The 18,949-nt window shown below is 45.8% G+C and overlaps 1 protein-coding gene and 1 non-coding gene across 2 annotated transcripts in view; both read left to right on the top strand.

The window, feature by feature from the left end:
* The window catches only part of LOC115103846 (ubiquitin carboxyl-terminal hydrolase 34-like), a 63,652-nt gene that overhangs the window by 3,950 nt on the left and 40,753 nt on the right, over window positions 1–18,949 (top strand). The window contains 18 exon segments of the mRNA XM_065001570.1: window positions 1,580–1,667; window positions 2,834–3,422; window positions 3,720–3,770; window positions 8,897–9,046; window positions 9,385–9,452; window positions 10,806–10,998; window positions 11,292–11,353; window positions 11,495–11,576; window positions 11,687–11,779; window positions 12,059–12,184; window positions 12,583–12,712; window positions 13,045–13,175; window positions 13,506–14,191; window positions 15,126–15,340; window positions 15,906–16,021; window positions 17,841–17,968; window positions 18,123–18,212; window positions 18,783–18,878. Coding sequence (XP_064857642.1) covers window positions 1,580–1,667; window positions 2,834–3,422; window positions 3,720–3,770; window positions 8,897–9,046; window positions 9,385–9,452; window positions 10,806–10,998; window positions 11,292–11,353; window positions 11,495–11,576; window positions 11,687–11,779; window positions 12,059–12,184; window positions 12,583–12,712; window positions 13,045–13,175; window positions 13,506–14,191; window positions 15,126–15,340; window positions 15,906–16,021; window positions 17,841–17,968; window positions 18,123–18,212; window positions 18,783–18,878 — 3,094 coding nt within the window.
* Window positions 15,580–15,660, top strand: trnaa-ugc (transfer RNA alanine (anticodon UGC)). The gene has a single exon. It is a non-coding gene; the product is annotated as a tRNA-Ala (tRNA).

The raw sequence follows: 18,949 nt of genomic DNA on the forward strand, positions 1-18,949 counted from the left end.
GTGCCGGTACAACAACAAAGACCTGTGGTTGATGGGTGGGTGCAGATGAAAATGATGATCACAAATGCAGCCTTCCCAGAGTCACATCTTTCATTTACACCGTTGACTTTGTGAAAGACACAAGTGCTTTGGGGTTGCTGAATAATAAAGGCAATGCGGCACTTTCCACAGAAAAGTTAGAGCTGAACTTTTGACACCGCAATAACCTTCCATTGGACACACCTTCTCCCACACGTTGCTTACATTTTGTTTTGAGACTGTGTGTGTGTGTGCTTGTGTGTCACCAAAAGGGATGTGCATGGTTATACAAATATCTTAAAGGACGTTAGTATAAGAGTATTTGGGGGTATTAATTTTTGCAGCAAGAAAATATATAGACCTATTTTAAAATACAGGCCTTTTCTCAATGAAAATATCCATGTAACATTGCTAAAAATAAGGTCCATGACATTTCAATTGATTAATTGAATAAAATCAACTTTTCAATGAAGTTATGACATGCCCCATGTCATGTGCCTACACCTAGATTTAAACGTGTCTACGGTGTCCACAGTGTGTCTGAATGGACTTTTCCTGCGCTTTATTCAAATGCCAGTATGCATTCTAAAAATCGTGGAATAGGCTAAATATGATAAAACAACAACTGATGGCAGTAGCTAACTAGCCAGCTAACCGAGGTGCCTCTCTGTTCCAAAACACACATTTTCTGGGGACTTGTGGGAGGAGTGCTTGCTGATATTATCGTCCACTCTGCGATTTCGGTAGCCTGTTTACATCCAAACTTAGGATACATCTAAACACAATGCATCCCTGACCAACTCCTGAAGTGGACAGTCAGATCTGACCACAATCAGACCACAAAGTGACTTTTCAATGCGATCTTCGTGTTCTGATAGCAGTAGTCGCATGTATGTGTCAAGTGTAGACATGACCTCTCACCAGCATCTCCAAGCAGCAATAGAGCGCCAGCCTCAATTTCGCGCAACAGTGCTCAGGTTAAAAACTTACGTTTATTTCAAATATCCAGATACAGACAAATGTATGATACTATTCAAATAATGAAATGATTTCTACCCCCATCCCTAATCACCAACGCATGATACAGTAGCTGACTTTAGCCTGTAGTACAAGCCAATGCTGCTTTGGAAGGCCTGTTGGTGGGGAGTTAACCGTCAGTTGTCGGTAATGGGAAGCCTTGCCTGTCCCCGAGCTAATGTGGTGCCGAGGCACGTTTCTTACCAGAGGCTTGAGACTTCCATGGGTCAGTCTCCCATCCAGAGTAGAGAGGATCATCTCTGTTCTCCTGTTGACCAAAGGATCGTTGGCATTGCGCTTCCCAGAAATATATTTGTTGTTGTAGCGAAGTGTCTGTCAACCACTTTCAACGGTCTTTGATAATGCCTAAACTATTTTAATTGCAATTTCAGCTTCCAATGTGTGCTATTCTCTAGCTTGTGGCCACCATATAGCCTAGTAGCCTTTGAACAAGCAGTGTGTGTCAAGGGTCATGTCCTACACTTGCATTTTCCATGTACATTGAACTGTACTCACCACCTTGTCTGCTCTCTCTCCTCTCCAGTATCGGATGCAGACAGCACTGAGGGCCTACAGCTGAAGAAGGAGCATGCTTTACGAGTCTTCAGCTACATCAGCTCATGGACCCAGAGGTCAGTCTCCCGCTCTCCTCTGTTCCCCGCGTTCATTATTCTTCAGTGTATTTGTCCCAAATGGAGCCCTATTCCCTATTTAGTGCAATACTCTAGACCAGGTGCACTTCTTTTGACCACTATGTAGGGGAAAGGGTTTCATTTGGAACGTAGACCATTATTCCTTCATATTTAAAAGGGGAGGATGTCTGCTCCTGGATAGCTCTAGGTCTATCTGAAGCCATTAAATTCATTGTGTATTACTAGCGCTAATGGCTAACCAATGTGTTTTAGGTGTAGCTTAGCATGTAGGCTAGCTAAGGTCACTAGAGGACAAGTGGGTCATAAATAATAGATTTTTCGGCTCTCTTGGTGGTGGTTTTATTGTTGTTTAACAACTTTGTTTTTCGTGCCTGCACGGAGAAGAGCCTTGAGGAATTGTTGACCTTTCATAGTTGTTCTACCACTCCCTGTGAGATCAGGCAAAAGTGCTTGACTGATCCGGGAAAGTTGATTCTAGTTTTGCATTCTTCTCTTTGTGTTTCTGATTAGTGGGATCCGTCATGTGTGTTAATTGGTTGCTGTCTTATCAAAATACATGGTGGGGGGGAAGAATGTCTAAAATAGGATGGCCAGTAATATAGTCACAGGCGTTTTACATTACGTTAATGTCACAAGAAACAGAATTCATGAGAACAAACAGAGCTCAAAATAGATCCAAGGGCTGCATTCAATTAAATCCTCCACAACAATGCGTATTCTGCATATTTGTTCAGACAACTAAAGCCCACTTACATGTCTTATTCAGAAAGCGAGAGAACTGAATATTTTCTGTTGCAAGTACCTAAAACTAGGCTTCTCTTGCAATGTTATTTGAATATGGGGAGTAAAGTATGTTTCTATGCTTTATTCGCTTCAATGCAAGTTTGATTGAATTGAGCCAATAGAGGAGTCTCTAAAGATGGCTGGTTGTTGAGGCCAACACTTCCAGAAGCTACAGTTAACTGTAGTGTGGACCGTGCATTGCCTTTTTATGGTTCCCAAACGTTTTGATTCCTTAACCATCCAAATGGAATGAGTCAGCCTCGAACTGCGACCCCAGTAGGAGTTGACTGCTACTCACTGGTGGGTCTTCGTGATTCGCAGTTCACACAATCCCTCTCACCTCCCCTCCTTTCCCTGCACAGGCAATGTCTATGCTGCTTCAAGGAGTACAAGCACCTGGAGGTGTTCAACCAGCTGGTCTACGCCCTCATCAACCTGGTCATCGCTCAGGTCACCAGCCTGAGAGACCGCCTCTGCAGCACCACCAGCCAACGGGGCGTCACCGACGACGGGGCTGCGGGTGGCGCGGAGGGGCCAGGGACAGAATGGCGAGGAGAGGGAGGGGGTGGAATAACTGGAGCAGGGCCACACCCCCAGCAACCGCCCACCTCGCCTGTTGAGGACGAGCCGCTGAACGTGGAGAGGGACTCTGCAGAGGAGGACGGCGCTGGGGACGCACCGGAGCAGAACCAGAATAACAACAACCAGAACCCAGTCCAGGGGACGAGCCAGGCCCAGCAGGAGGCCCCCAAGCCAGGGGAAAGTGGTAGTGGTATTGGGGCGTCTGAGGCTGTAACTAGCAGCAGTACGGACTGCCAGGCCCACGAGGACATGTTTGACTCGTGGAGCACCGAGGACCGGGAGAAGCTGCTGCTCTGCGCCGCCAAGATCTTCCAGATTCAGTTCCCCCTGTACACGGCTTACAAACACAACACCCACCCCACCATAGAGGTAATGGACTGACACACCCTGATACAATACATAATCGATCCCCACTGTAGAGGTAATAGAATAACGTGTTTCCCCCGACACAACACCCATCCCACCAAAGCAGTAATGTTATAATATGTACCGCACACTGCACCGTAGAGGTAAAAGCGTAACATGGACCCATACACACAACTCAATTATGGATTCAGTATATCAGCATTTATCTCCATGGTGTACTTAATACTTGTTCTTAAATGTTCTCTAACATTTCTCAGTATACAATATACTCGTCATACTTTCTTTGTGTCCTTTTTCCAGGACATCTCTGCTCATGAAAGCAATATCCTCGGCTCCTTCTGCGACATGAATGTAAGGACTCCTCCGCCCTCTTTGTTTTTACGACTCCACTGTTTCGTCCAAAAACACAATACTCGATCCGCCTGATTGTCGCTTTGTGTCGGGTCCAACTCTTTACAGCGACATCTACGTCTCTTAAATTGCACCCTATTCCCTTCACCGTGCATTACGTTTGACCCGGGCCCGTATGGCTCTGGTCAAAAGTACTGCACTATATAGGGAATAGGGTGCCATTTGGTACGCATCCTACGTCATCCAGTCCTTTGAAGCAAAGGCCCATGTCTTAATGTGTGGTCTGCCTGTTTGACCAATCACCAATCTCCTCCTAGTCCCCTCTTCTCTCTCCTGTGGTCATGTTACTCATATCAGTGGTTCATGACATCTTGGGTCTATTTATATTTTAATGGGAAGCTGCTTGAAAAGTGGCATGCCCAACAGCCGTGTCCCATTTAGGACTGGGAGAGTAGGGAGGCAGGACTCTGAACACTCTTCCCAGGTTGTTGTAATGGGTTTTCACTCAAGGAGGTTTGGTGTAGATTTGGTTAACAATAGGTCCTAGAACAGTTCTCCCTCAGGGTTCTAATTACAAATGTTTCCTTTAGGACCAGGAGAGACTGAGGGAGAAGGCTCTCTAAACACTGATCTCAGGTCCCTCTTGTGGCTTTTCAGGCCAATGTACACATGAGGTGTGAAATGTGTCTGCAGTGTAGTTTGGGTTTTTATTAAATTGAGGCTCATTTCCACCTCCAAGTGATGTCTATCTTTCCCCAGAGTACAATAATCGGTTTCGGGCTAATTTAATAACTCCCCAGCTTATACCTTTCCACCGTATTAAACATTTATGGGATTTTAATGGATATTTCTAGTGGACAAAGTTCATAGTTTGCATCAGACCGGAGTTCAAAATGTATTCTGTGCTCAATTGACCTTCCATAGCTGGAATAAAACCAATGGAATACTCAAATCAAATTGTATTTGTCACATGTGCCGAATACAAGAGGTGTAGACTTTACAGTGAAATGCTTACTTACAAGCCCTTAACCAACAATGCAGTTTTAAAGTATTTACTCAAATTAACTGAGGTAAAAAAAATATTTAAAAAATTAGAGAGACAATAAAATAGCAGGCTATATACATGGGGTACCGGTACAGAGTCAATGTGCGGCAGCACAGGTTAGCTGAGGTAATAAGTACAGTACCAGTCAAAAGTTTGGACACACCTACTCATTCCAGGGTTTTTCTTATTTTTTAAAAACAACTATTTCCTACATTGTAGAATAATAGGGAAGACATCAACACTATGAAATAACACACATGGAATCATGTTGTAAACAAATCAAAATATATTTGAGATTCTTCAAGGTAGCCCTTTGCTTTGCACACTCTTGGCATTCTCTCAACCAGCTTCATGAGGAATGCTTTTCTTGAAGGAGTACCCACATATGCTGAGCACTTGTTGGCTGCTTTTCCTTCAATCTGCTGTCCAACTCATCCCAAACCATCTCAATTATGTTGAAGTCGTGTGATTGTGGAGGCCAGGTTATCTGATGCAGCACTCCATCCGTCTCCTTCTTGGTCAAATAGCCCTTCCACAGCTTGGAGGTGTTGGGTCATTGTCCTGTTGAAAAATACAATTATAGTCCCACTAAGCACAAACAAGATGGGATGGTGTATCGCTGCAGAATGCTGTGGTAGCCATGCATCGCCTGGTATAGAGGTCCTGAATGGCTGGAAGTGTGGCCCCAGTGATGTACTGGGCCGTACGCACTACCCTCGGTGGTGCCTTGCGGTCGGATTCTGAGCAGTTACCGTACCAGGCGGTGATGCAACCAGTCATGCTCTCGATGGTGCAGTTGTAGAACATTTTGAGGATCTGAGCACCCATGTCAAATCTTTTCAGTTTCCTGAGGGGGAATAGGTATTTTCATGCCATCTTCATGACTGTCTTGGTGTGTTTGGACCATGTTAGTTTGTTGGTGATGTGGACACCAAGGAACTTGAAGCTCTCAACCTGCTCCACTACAGCCCCATCGATGAGAATGGGGACATGCTCGGCCCTCCTTTTCCTGTAGTCCACAATCATCTCCTATATCTTGATCACCATGAGGGAGAGGTTGTTATCCTGGCACCACACTGCCAGGTCTCTGACCTCCTCCCTATAGATTCTCATTGTTGTTGGTGATCAGACCTACCACTTGTGTTGTCGACAAATTTGATGGTTTTGGTGTCATGCTTGACCATGCAGTCATGGGTGACCAGGGACTACAGGAGGAACTGAGCACGCATCCCTGAGGGGCCCCTGTGTTGAGGATCAGCGTGACAGATATGTTGTTACCTACCCTTACCACCTGGGGGTGGCACGTCAGGAAGTCCAGGATCCAGTTGCAGAGGGAGGTGTTTAGTCCCAGGGTCCTGAGCTTAGTGTTGAGCTTTGTGGCCACTATGGTGTTGTCAATGAATAGTATTCTCGCGCAGGTGTTCCTTTTGTCCAGGTGTGAAAGGGCAGTGTGGAGTGCAATAGAGATTGCGTCGTCTGTGGATCTGTTGCGGCGGTATGCAATTTGAAGTGGGCCTAGGGTTTCTGGGATAATGGTGTTGGATGTGAGCCATGACCCACCTTTGAAGCACTTCATGGCTGCAGATGTGAGTGATGCATTTTGGTATTCGTTCAGGCAGGTTACCTTGGTGTTCTTGGGCACAGGGACTATGGTGGTCTGCTTCAAACATGTTGGTATTACAGACTCATACAGGGAGAGGTTGAAAATGTAATGGAAGACACTTGCCAGTTGGTCAGCGCATGCTTTGGACACATCCTGGTAATCCGTCTGGCTCTGCAGCCTTGTGAATGTTGATCTGTTTAAAGGTCTCACTCACATCGGCTACGTTGAGCGTGATCACACATTTGTCTATAATAGCTGGTGCTCTCATGCATGCTTCAGTGTTGCTTGCCTCGAAGCGTGCATAGAAGTAATTTAGCTCGTCTGATAGACTCGTGTCACTGGGCAGCTTTTGTAGTCCGTAATAGTTCGCAAGCCCTGCCACATCTGACGAGCGTCGGAGCCAGTGTAGTAGGATTCAATCTTAGTCCTGTATTGACGCATTGCCTGTTTGATGGTTCGTCGGAGGGCATAGTGAGATTTCTTAGAAGCGTCCGGGTTAGAGTCCCACTCCTTGAAAGCAGCATCTCTACCCTTTAGCTCAGTGCGGATGTTGCCGTTTATCCATGGCTTCTGGTTGGAGTATGTACGTACGGGCGCTGTAGGAATGACATCATCGATGCTCTTATTGATGATGCTCCCTACTCATTTGGCACACCAGGCAGGCTAAAGCAAATGCTCAAAGATTTCATATAAACTCAGCAAAAAAGAAACGTCCTCTCACTGTCAACTGCGTTTATTTTAAGCAACCCTAGCATGTGTAAATATTTATATGAACATTACAAGATTCAGCAACTGAGACATAAACTGAAGAAGTTCCACAGACATGTGACTGACTAACAGAAATGGAATAATGTGCCCCTGAACAAAAGGGTGACAAAATCAAAAGTAACAGTCAGTATCTGGTGTGGCCACCAGCTGCATTAAGTACTGCAGTGCATCTCCTCCTCATGGACTGCACCAGATTTGCCAGTTCTTGCTGAGAGATGTTACCCCACTCTTCCACCAAGGCACCTGCAAGTTCCCGGGCATTTCTGGGCAGAATGACCCTAGCCCTCACCCTCCGATCCAACAGGTCCCAGATGTGGTCAATGGGATTGACATCCGGGCTCCTCACTGGCCATGGCAAAACACTGACATTCCTGTCTTGCAGGAAATCACGCACAGAACGAGCAGTATGGCTTGTGGCATTGTCATGCTGGAGGGTCATGTCAGGATGAGCCTGCAGGAAGGGTACCACATGAGGGAGGTGGTTGTCTTCCCTGTAATGCACAGCGTTGAAATTGCCTGCAATGACAACAAGCTCAGTCTGATGATGCTGTAACACACCACCCCAGACCATGAAGGACCCACCACCTCCAAATCGATCCCGCCCCAGAGTACAGGCCTCAGTGTAACGCTCATTCCTTAGACGATAATCGCGAATCCGACCATCACCCCTGGTGAGACAAAACCGCTACTCGTCAGTGAAGAGCACTTTTTGCCAGTCCTGTCTGGTCCAGCGACGGTGGGTTTGTGCCCATAGGCGACATTGTTGCCGGTGATGTCTGGTGAAGACCTACCTTAGCACAATCCCTCAGTCCAGCCTCTCTCAGCCTATTGCGGACAGTCTGAGCACTGATGGAGGGATTGTGCATTCCTGGTGTAACTCGGGCAGTTGTTGTCGTCCTGTACCTGTCCCGCAGGTGTGATGTTCGGATGTACCGATCCTATGCTGGTGTTGTTACACGTGGTCTGCCACTGCGAGGATTTGCTGTCCTCCCTGTAGCGCTGTCTTAGGCGTCTCACAGTACGGACATTGCAATTTATTGCCCTGGCCACATCTGCAGTCCTCATGCCTCCGTGCAGCAGGCCTAAGGCACATTCACGCAGATGAGCAGGGACCCTGGGCATATTTCTTTTAGTGTTTTTCAGTCAGTAGAAAGGACTCTTTAGTGTCCTAAGTTTTCATGACTGTGACCTTAATTGCCTACCGTCTGTAAGCGGTCTTAATGACCGTTCCACAGGTGCATGCTCATTCATTGTTTATGGTTCATTGAACAAGCATGGGAAACAGTGTTTAAACCCTTTTACAATGAATATCGGTGAAGGTATTTGGATTTTTACAAATTATCTTTGAAAGACAGGGTCCCGAAAAAGGGACGTTTCTTTTTTTTGCTGAGTTCACTATGATTCCAGCTCTGGTCTTCATACTTTGACCTGAATATTCTGCAAAAAAGCCATCTCTTCTCCTTCATCTGAGATGGTGTGAAAGAACTAGAGAAGTGAAAGCGAATTCCCAGTATACGTCCAGCCACCATATTGCTTTCACCTTTCACCTATAGTTCTTATAAACCAAAAGGTGACGAGGGTATGAAACCATTGAGTTGCACCAATCACGCTAGTCTCTTCCACTATGATGTGTGTTATGAAGCCAAAGTTAGTTTTCCATATCTGTGTGGACAATAAAGTTGTATTGACCTTGTTTTTTCCTGTGACCAGGATGTGGAGGTCCCCTTGCACTTGCTGCGCTACGTGTGCCTGTTCTGTGGCAAGCATGGTCTGTCGCTCATGAAGGACTGCTTTGAGTCAGGCACGCCAGAGAGCCTGCCCTTCCCCATCGCCCACGCCTTCATCACCATCGTCTCCAATGTGAGTAGGGGTTGATCCAGCCACCCAACATTGCAGCCCAGCCCAACCGCTCATTATATATATATATATACACACACATCTATCCTGGATATGTTTACCACTACCTCCAGATGCTGTTTCAGCGCGATCTCCCGAGCCACATGTATGCAGATGTTCCTGATGCAGTTTTTGTTATAGCACAGCTGTTTAGTTGCTCTCTCCGTCAGTAATTGCAGTGAATAATCAGTTGTCAGCCAGCTCTGTTAAAGTGGCATCTGTTTTTCTGTTCTCCACTGCTTCTCACACATCTCAAGGGATGTCAGTCTGATTCAAAATCTGTTTTTTCTCTCCACACACAGATCCGAATATGGTTGCACATTCCTGCCGTTATGCAGCACATCATACCGTTCCGCACGTATGTAATACGGTAAGTTCACACTCTACATATCAATGAAACTCCGTGGTGAAATCTCTGTATGGACTTCAGAGTGAGGATAATTAGGTCTTCATTAGTGTCTCACTACCAGTGAGTTTTCACTAGTGCCTTTAAATCCCTAATTAGGCATGTATCAATACAGATTGAATCACAAATGATTTATTGAATAAAATGGTTGTTAGTCATGACGTTTCCCCCCCCATCAAATACAGCTCTCAACAATATGGCATCCCGTACTGCTGTTTAGTGCTTTTTTTCTGCAGTCATTCTAAGAGAATAAGAAAATGGGGCAGAGAGAGGGGAGTTGCTGTTGCAGTTGAAGCTCCTCTCGTCAGAAATGGCCCAAGGGGCTGTTTGAAATGCATATTGTATTTGGATACACAGTGCTGTGTTCGACTCGCCCACCACTTTCCAACACACAATCAAACGCACTTGATAGAGATTCTCCCCTGAATATTGGATGTAGTATTAGGGAGGGCGTTATGCAAATAGGGTAATCCAGCATATTGGCAGTCGATCAGCATAAATCAAGGTTGAATTTAGTGGATGCTCTTTAGTGGATGCATATTTTTGTTGTATTTGAGTTGGATTTCTAAAATTCAATCAGATACTTGACTGTATATATTTTTTTCTGGATGGAAAGCAATTTCAGCTGAGAGCCCTCAGTCGGTGTAGTGTGCTTCACTCTTGCCGTGCCACCAACTGGTGTTGCTAGGAAGAGCTTCCCTCGCCATGGTAACAGTGGCCAATGCTCCAGTCAGCTTCTCCTCACATGACCTTGGAGCAGCCAGACAGCTCGCAGGCCTCGCCGCACCTCTGTCATGTGACCTGGGTGGGCTGAATGAACTGGTCCTGATATCCAAATGGAACATTCCTTACTCATTTTGGTCCTTTGTCTAAGAAGAATGATGAAATGTGACTTCTTGGCTCCAGTGCCATTCCACCTTATAGCGTATCACTCCTTCCTGCTGAATTGAGCAAAATGTTTGTTTTCTCAGAAGTTATTAAAAAGATACATACTGTATCTTATTGATCGCGGAGACCGTAGATTCTCGTTGCAGCCAACTATTGTCATGGTTTTTCTCAGTAGCTTATCAAAGTGCTTCTCATCTGAGTGTTTCAGCCAGCCTCGATAGATGCCAAACACTTAGTCCTGACTGTTTAGTTCGTCCAGTCATTATGTCCAACCTGTCTACCGTGTCGTCTCCAGAAACACACTTGAGAGAAACGTACTTTAAAATTAAACAGAACAAATAAAATTATTTCCTAACAAAGGGACTTCCTGGTTTAAATAAAGTTGTCTCATTTCACAAATAACTTATTTCCAAATGTGTCCCTCCCCAGGTACCTGTGCAAGCTGTCGGACCAGGAGCTCCGTCAGAGCGCTGCACGCAACATGGCCGACCTGATGTGGAGCACGGTGAAGGAGCCGCTGGACAGCGCACTGTGCTTCGACAAGGAGAGCCTGGACCTGGCCTTCAAATACTTCATGTCCCCCACGCTCACCATGAGGCTGGCCGGCCTCAGCCAAATCACTGTGAGACTCGCACGTGCGCCACGAGGCGCATGCACCCACTCTCACACACTGCTGTGTTGCTTGCTCTTTGGGAGTCTAGGCCCGGGTTACCGCAAGGAACATTGTGACCGCTGTTTTGTTTTTGACACAAACACTTTGACGTGTATACTTTATTAATGCTCCACTAGGACTTTCAGTTTACTGTGACTGAGACTTTTACTCTAGGGTCAATGGCTCGATAAAGGGATGAAGTACACTGGTGTGTACATGCATACATAATTCATTACATGTTTATTCTCCTTTTCTCCCCACAGAATCAGCTACACACCTTCAACGACGTCTGTAATAATGAGTCTCTGGTATCCGACACCGAAACGTAAGTCAATTGAGTTGATTTTTACAATGAAACCTAAGTCAATAGTCCATTCTTTTTTTACGATGAAACGCATGTCGATTGAGTTGAGTTAGCACTGCGTCACGGACCGTTAAAGCATCGTACCTCAAACTGTCCCTCCAGGTCAATAGCCAAGGAACTAGCTGACTGGCTAATCAACAACAATGTGGTGGAGCATATATTTGGACCAAATTTGCATATTGAGGTGAGTTTTCCCATTCCAAGTCGTTATTACAGTAAGCCAATACATTTTAGTAGGTAATCTGTGTTTGAACTTCCCTGTTAATGAGGAGCTTGTCTTTGTTGTCGTTCCAGATAATTAAACAGTGCCAAGTGATCCTGAACTTCCTTGCCGCAGAGGGCAGGCTCAGCACCCAGCATGTGGACTGCATCTGGGCCGCAGCTCAGGTAACTAGGCACTAAACACCAGGGCCTAGAAATCACCTAGAAACGCTTCTCAGAGTAGAAATGCTGATTTTTTTGGATCAATTTTGCCTCTTTAATCAAGTTGAGGGACCTAATCTTAGAGCAGCGCTCATACTCTTGAGTTTGTATGCATATATTACACTTTTCTTTACTATATTCTACCAAATAGTTTTGCTTTCATTTCATTGAAATGCAAAGTTGTTTTTTTGTGTCATTATTCACTGATGTACTCCTCGACCCTGTCTCTCTATTATTATGTAGCTGAAGCACTGTAGCCGTTACATCCACGACCTGTTCCCCTCGCTCATCAAGAACCTGGACCCGGTGCCGCTGCGCCATGTCCTCAACCTGGTGTCCGGCCTGCACCCCAGCGCACACACGGAACAGGTACCCACACACGCCACACAGCATGAGTGCCCAATGGAACATGAGGACTACGAATTACCTAGGTCCGGGACCATGCCAGTATCGCCATACTCTTAAGTATTGTGGCAAGGAAACGCAACACGGATGGAAAAAAATATGGAAAAGATATTGCGAGACTGGTATGGTCCTCGGCCTGTTATTACCTCAGATTAGTTACTTTAGGCCATGGCAAGGAGTGGACAATTAAAATGTTTAGTGTGATTTAATCTAGATATCTCCAGATTACTTTAAGGAGCTTTATAGTCACATACACCCAGTCTTAACTAACAGAGCTGCTCTTTGTCTTGGTCACCTGCCCACCACAAAGATCCTATAATTGTGATTCTGTATGTAATTCTATGCTTGCTTCCCTCCCTCAGACCCTGTACCTGGCCTCCATGCTGATCAAGGCTCTGTGGAACAACGCACTGTCCGCTAAGGCCCAGCTCTCCAAGCAGAGCTCCTTCGCCTCGCTGCTCAACACCAACGTCCCCATGGGCAACAAGAAAGGTACGATTGTTGTGTTTGTCTGTGTGTATTTCAAGGGGATCTATGTTCTTTATCTTTGTGGTAGACAACTCCGGTGCGATGGAGTTGCAGGGGTATGCTGGTTTTTGGTTCAGTCCAGCACTAATGAAGGTGTTGAATCAGGTGTTTTAGTGCTGGGATGGAACAAAAGGCTTGAACATCCTTTAAAACCTACTAACCAGGGTTTACCACTTGCTTAGATACATAGGCTCTTAAACATATCTGCTGGTATATAGACTACGTTATGAATTCTGAAGTGTTTTGTGAGATGCGGTGTCTGATGCATTAAGCCTCTGCTTCTCGTCTCTACCCAGGCTCCCCAGCGGCCAGCCCGGACAGCAGTGACAACAGTGACACACACCACAGCGGCGGTAGCGACATGGAGATGGACGAGCAGATGATGGGCAGCAGCAAGCGGGGCCAGCAGAGACTCTCTGACACAGAGGTTAGCAGCACTCTAGTACCCTTTTCACACTCTCTAGCTGGAGAAACAAGTGATGCACTTTCTCAATAGATTTAATAGGAATTTCTGTTAGTAGCAAACTGTTACTTTCCAGCACTGTTCAGCAATCCATGCCTTGTTTTTTTTGTTTGCCTAGCCACCGTCTCCAATTGCTAACTTTTTTGCATTTTTATCAAAAAGCAAATCCAAGTCAGTATCCCCGATTTTATTAGCATTTTTCTGGTTTCATGTAAAAAATTAAAAGTTTTGTGGTTCTGCTGTATAGCTGGTTTAACTGGAACTGATTCGGTCTCCTCTCTCCTCCCCGTCCAGGAGTCGATGCAGGGCAGCTCGGACGAGACGGCCAACAGCATGGAGGAGGGCAGCAGCGGGCCGGGCAGCAGCAGTGGCCACAGCGAGGGCTCCAGCAACGAGGCGGGCTCCAGCCGTGCAAGCCAGTCAGCGGGAAGCCCCGGGAGCGAGCTGCACTCTGACGACATGGCCGACAGCGAGATCCTCAAGGAGGAAGATGATGAGGAAGATGATGAAGATGATGACGAAGATGATGACGATGAAGAGGACGAAGAGGGGAACAACCGGGATGTAGCGGCCGAGGGCAGCCCGCAGAAGGAGCCCCGGGACCAGCTGGAAGTCAGGAAGCGGAAAGCGGGCGAGGCGCTGGTGGAGGAGCAGGGCGACAGAGCCGAAAGAGGAGGGGCAGGAGACGGACCAAAACACAAAGGTTTGCCCTTTAACCCTGAAGCAGCCGTCGGCATGGTAACGGCGTCGATGGAGGGCCGCATGAGGATGCTGGACGCCTGCTCAACCCGGCCTGAGGGGCCCGAACAACAACATTCAGAGATGGGAGGCCCCTCATCCCAAATGGCCCCCGGCCCCCAGGAGCAGACCTGCCTGCCCTGCCCCGGGGACTTCCTGGGGGACGTCATGGGCAACGAGCTTTTCAACTGCCGACACTTCATCGGGCCCCACCATCACCACCACCACCACCACCACGAAGGGTAAGACTGTTACAATCTCTTTGCTTTCTTTTCTCTAATCTGTGTCTTCTCTGTATCGCCTCTTTCACAATGTTCTATGTTTGGCCAATTTGCCTAGGGAGATAAGGTTATTTTTTTAAGGCTTCTATCCAACTACAGACCCCAACTAAGACAAACTGTCCGTGGCCGATTTTACAGGTTGAATCAGGACCATCTATGAGCAATTATGTCTGCGTCCAAATGAGTCTTGACACCATCCATAGACTGTTGAGTTGGCTGTAGTTGCATAGATGTGTAGAAGTGTCCCGTCAATAATTTCTACATTTGTTCATAAGAAACTAGACATACACGGAGTGTACACAACATTAGGAACACTTTCCTAATATTGAGTTTCACTCCCTTTTGCCCTCAGAACAGCCTCAATTCGTCGGGGCATGGACCCTACAAGGTGTCGAAAGCGTTCCACGGGGATGCTGGCCCATGTTGACTCCAATGCTTCCCACAGTTGTTTCAAGTTGACTGGATGGCCTTTGGGTGGTGGACCATTGATACACATGGGCAACTGTTGAGCGTGAAAAACCCAGCAACGTTGCAGTTCTTGACACACTCAACATGGGGCGCCTAGCACCTACCATACCCCATTCAAAGGCACTTAAATGTTTTGTCTTGCACATTAACCCTCAATGGCACACATACACAATCCATGTCTAAATTGTCTAGGCTTCAAAATCCTTTAATATGTCGCCTCCCTTTCATCTACACTGATTTGAAGTGGATTTAACAAGTGACAGTAATTGATCGTAGTTTTCACCTGGATTCACCTGGTCAGTCTGTCATGGAAAGAGAACTGTTTGTTTCACTCAGTGTAAATTGAACTATTTTCCTTGCGACATGAATCTTGTGCTTATTCAAGTGACAACATGCATTGCCCTTCTAACGTTGAATCATCCTCCAGGCACATGGTGGACGACATGCTGAGCGCAGACGACGTGTCCTGCAGCAGCTCCCAGATCAGCGCCAAGTCGGAGAAGAACATGGCCGACTTTGACGGTGAGGAGTCTGGCTGTGAGGAGGAGCTGGTGCAGATCAACTCGCACGCCGAGCTCAGCTCCCACTTGCAGCAGCACCTGCCCAACCTGGCCTCTATCTACCACGAGCACATGGTGCAAGGTAGGCTGCACTGCACGGTGCACCTAGGGTTGTGAATTTACTTAAATTTACCCCAAATTCCCAGGTTTCCCAGAAATCGTGGTTGGAAAATTCACGGAGTACCGCACTCACGGAACGGTTTACCCACTCATTGCACACCGATAACAGGCCTCCGTTTACAGCAGCAAGAATCATGTAGTTATGGTTCTACTAGTCATCTGGTGGGGTCTATCCAGTCAAACGCTTTCACCATCAGTTAATCCCGTGTAGCTCAGTTGGTAGAGCATGGTGCTTGCAACGCCAGGGTTGTGGGTTCGATTCCCGCGGCGGACCAGTATGAAAATGTATGCACTCACTATTGTAAATCGCTCTGGATAATAGCGTCTGCTAAACAAACAAAAAAACTTCTACCTGTAAACATGAGAGTATGACGGTCTATATGGCTGTTTTCTTAGTGTCACTCGATTTCAGTTGTTATCCTTGCAACTGTTTTAGCATGACATTTTAGCAGTTGTGTAAATCTGTACTGAACCTTTTTTATTATGGCTCTCTTTCTCACCAGCGGCTGTGTTTTATTCCTCTGCAGGCCCGCAGGTCCACAAGCACCAGTACTCTGGCCATGCCGTGACTGACATCAACCTGGACAACGTCTGCAAGAAGGGCAACACGCTGCTTTGGGACCTGGTGCAGGATGAGGATGCGGTATGAACCATGACACTGGATTACACCGTGCTCAAAGAAAGCATTCTGTTAGCGACCTTTTTGCTGAGTGAAAGCATATAGCATGCTTGTAGTCAGACAGCCTTGAAGCCGAGCGGCATAGAAGCGGAGTTTGAGTTCCCAGAAACAAGCGACACATTTTGTTGTTTAAATGTTCGTTCACTGAATACAAAAAACTGTTTATGCTTTTCTATCCTATTTTTAACCTCTATGGGATCGGTGTCCCTATACCGGGACGTTTGAAGCCAACTAACTAGAATGACGTAAGCAACAGCAAACGTTCCAGGACATAGACATGTCTTATATGGGCAGAAAGCTTAAATTCTTGTTAATCTAACTGCACTGTCCAATTTGTACCATGCTATTGTTTGAGGAGAGTGCTCAACAACAAAACACTTTTCACAGCAATTGGTTTGATACAATAACCTCTGAAGGTAAATAATATACTTTAGTAATCTTGCTCTGATTTGTCATCCTGAGGGTCCCAGAGTTCAAATGTAGCATGGATTTTATCAAATAAAACTATCTTTATATTCAAATGTAGGAACTGGGTTCGACAGGTTGAACACCTGCTGTCTCTGGCTCCACACCCACCTCGCCATCTAGACCTGTATAAGCCAATGATCCATCATGTATGACATTCCTGGGAGTGTGTAAACTTACATTTTGTGTTACCATATCATTTTTGTATGTTTTCTGTAGTTATGTACTTGAAAATGTATTAATTGACCAATTCGGCACATTTGGGCAGACTTGATACACAATTTGTGCAGTATTGCAATGCTTCACTGGATTAATCTGAAACTTTGCATACACACATCTAAACTGCAATAGTGCATTATATTATGGCCTTTTTATGCATATTTTTTTGGTTTGTGTTTTCTTTTACCAGATCTAATGTTATATTCTCCTACATTAATTTAACATTTCCACAAACTTCAAAGTGTTTCCTTTCAAAAGTTATCAAAGATATGCATATCCTTGCTTCAGGTCCTGAGCTACAGGCAGTTAGATTTGGTTATGTCATTTTAGGCGAGGGGGGGGGGGGGAAGGGTTCGATCCTTAATTAACTCTGTCGATGGTTTTGGCACGTAAGGTCCATGATAACTAGCAAATGTGCCCACTCTGGTCTTGGCACGTGCGCTATAGCCAACAGCTCGTAGATACAATGCGAGAATTTGAATTTGTTTATTGGCAGCCAGTCACCGATCATCATGTCACCAGCATACAAATGAAAACCCTCAATATTTATTGGAAAGGAGCATCAAGCTCATTACTGTGAACTTTCACCACCCTGTGAAGTTCATCATAATTATTTTGTCTGGAGCTTAATAAACTGCATGCTTTTTCAAGTTGGAGTGACAAGACCACTCACAGCATCGCATGACTGCAAATATATCTCAACATAATGGTTATTCTATCAACAATTGTGCAATATGGAATTTGTTGCGTATTCTAATCAGCGACCAAAAAAGTATCCACCCTTGTCTAGCGTATTAAGTTTTTGATGACATTTAGGGAATTTACCAGGCCAGTCATGAGTTTATTTTAAAAAATCCAAGGGTACTTTATGCGCTTAAATGGTTGGATGGAAACCTGTTTACTGTGTAGAAAACACGCTTTGTCAGCTACTAAATACTCGTATTAGGAGAGTGCATCACTTCTTCCTTCAGGTTTCAAGGAGCAGCTCATTTTTCATATTAAGGTTAGTTATCGCCACTAGTTTTAGGATCTCTTTAGGATATTCTGAAATCTGAAAAAGATGCGAGTGACCTTTCTCCGTTCTCCCCTATTCCATCAGATCCACCTGTCGGAGGGCCTGATCAACGAGGCGGAGAAGCTGCTGTGTTCTCTGGTGTGCTGGTTCACCGACCGTCAGATCCGCATGCGCTTCATCGAGGGCTGCCTGGAGAACCTAGCCCACCACAGGCACGTGTGCATATATGAGAGCGCCTATGTCTGTGTGAACAATGTAGCTCTGAAATGAATTGACGTCAAATGATTTTGCCATCAGATCCCTTCGTTGGCTAGCTATTATATGAAACTTGTTTTGTGACGCCATGCTTTTCTCTCTCTCTCGCAGATCCGTGGTCGTCTCTCTGCGCCTCCTTCCCAAACTTTTCGGCACTTTTCAGCAGTTTGGCTCCAGCTACGACACCCACTGGATCACCATGTAAGCATCGCACCGTCCACATGATTAGAACAGACAAACGTTGTCCATTACATGGCATCACATATGGCAACAACTTCTATTTTTGTGACATTTGGTATGGTCGTAAATTCACTTTGGAGTGTCAGAGTGTTTGTAAATTCAAAGCGTTTCACGTTCAGCGTGCACATTGGACGCTCTGGCCGAGGAGTAGGGTTGAGCCGAGTGTTCTCAGGAGCCTTCTCACATGGCAGTCAAGCTAACTGGCTGAAGTTGGCTAACTTACTAACTACTTCTAGACGCAAATGAGAGAACACCTAACTCTGACCATTTTACTCGCCCTAGCAGAGCTGGTTAGGCTGTTTTCATGTTATCCAGAGCTTTGGTAACTGTGCTGCTGGCAACAATTCAATTTTTATTTATTTTTTAATTTTTTAAAAGTTTACTGACACGGTCACATTCAACAGCTGCTGCGCGTTCTTAAATTCATAAATTATTCTGCTCTCTGGCACACTCTGAAAAAAGTGCCCTGAAATTGGAGTAGGTGGTGAATTTACAAACGCACCCTTTGATGTGGTGTTTCATGTCTTTCAGGTGGGCGGAGAAGGAGCTGCACATGATGAAGCTGTTCTTTGAGAACCTGCTGCACTACATCCAGGAAGTGCGAGAGCAGAGGCACAAGTTTGCCCTGTGAGTAACCCACCCGTTCCCTCCACTACACTACCCCCACCCCCAATGCCTTGTAACTATACAATGGTAAC

The sequence above is a fragment of the Oncorhynchus nerka genome, linkage group LG15 (genome assembly GCF_034236695.1).
Source record: "Oncorhynchus nerka isolate Pitt River linkage group LG15, Oner_Uvic_2.0, whole genome shotgun sequence".
In the NCBI taxonomy this organism is placed as follows: Eukaryota; Metazoa; Chordata; class Actinopteri; order Salmoniformes; family Salmonidae; genus Oncorhynchus; species Oncorhynchus nerka.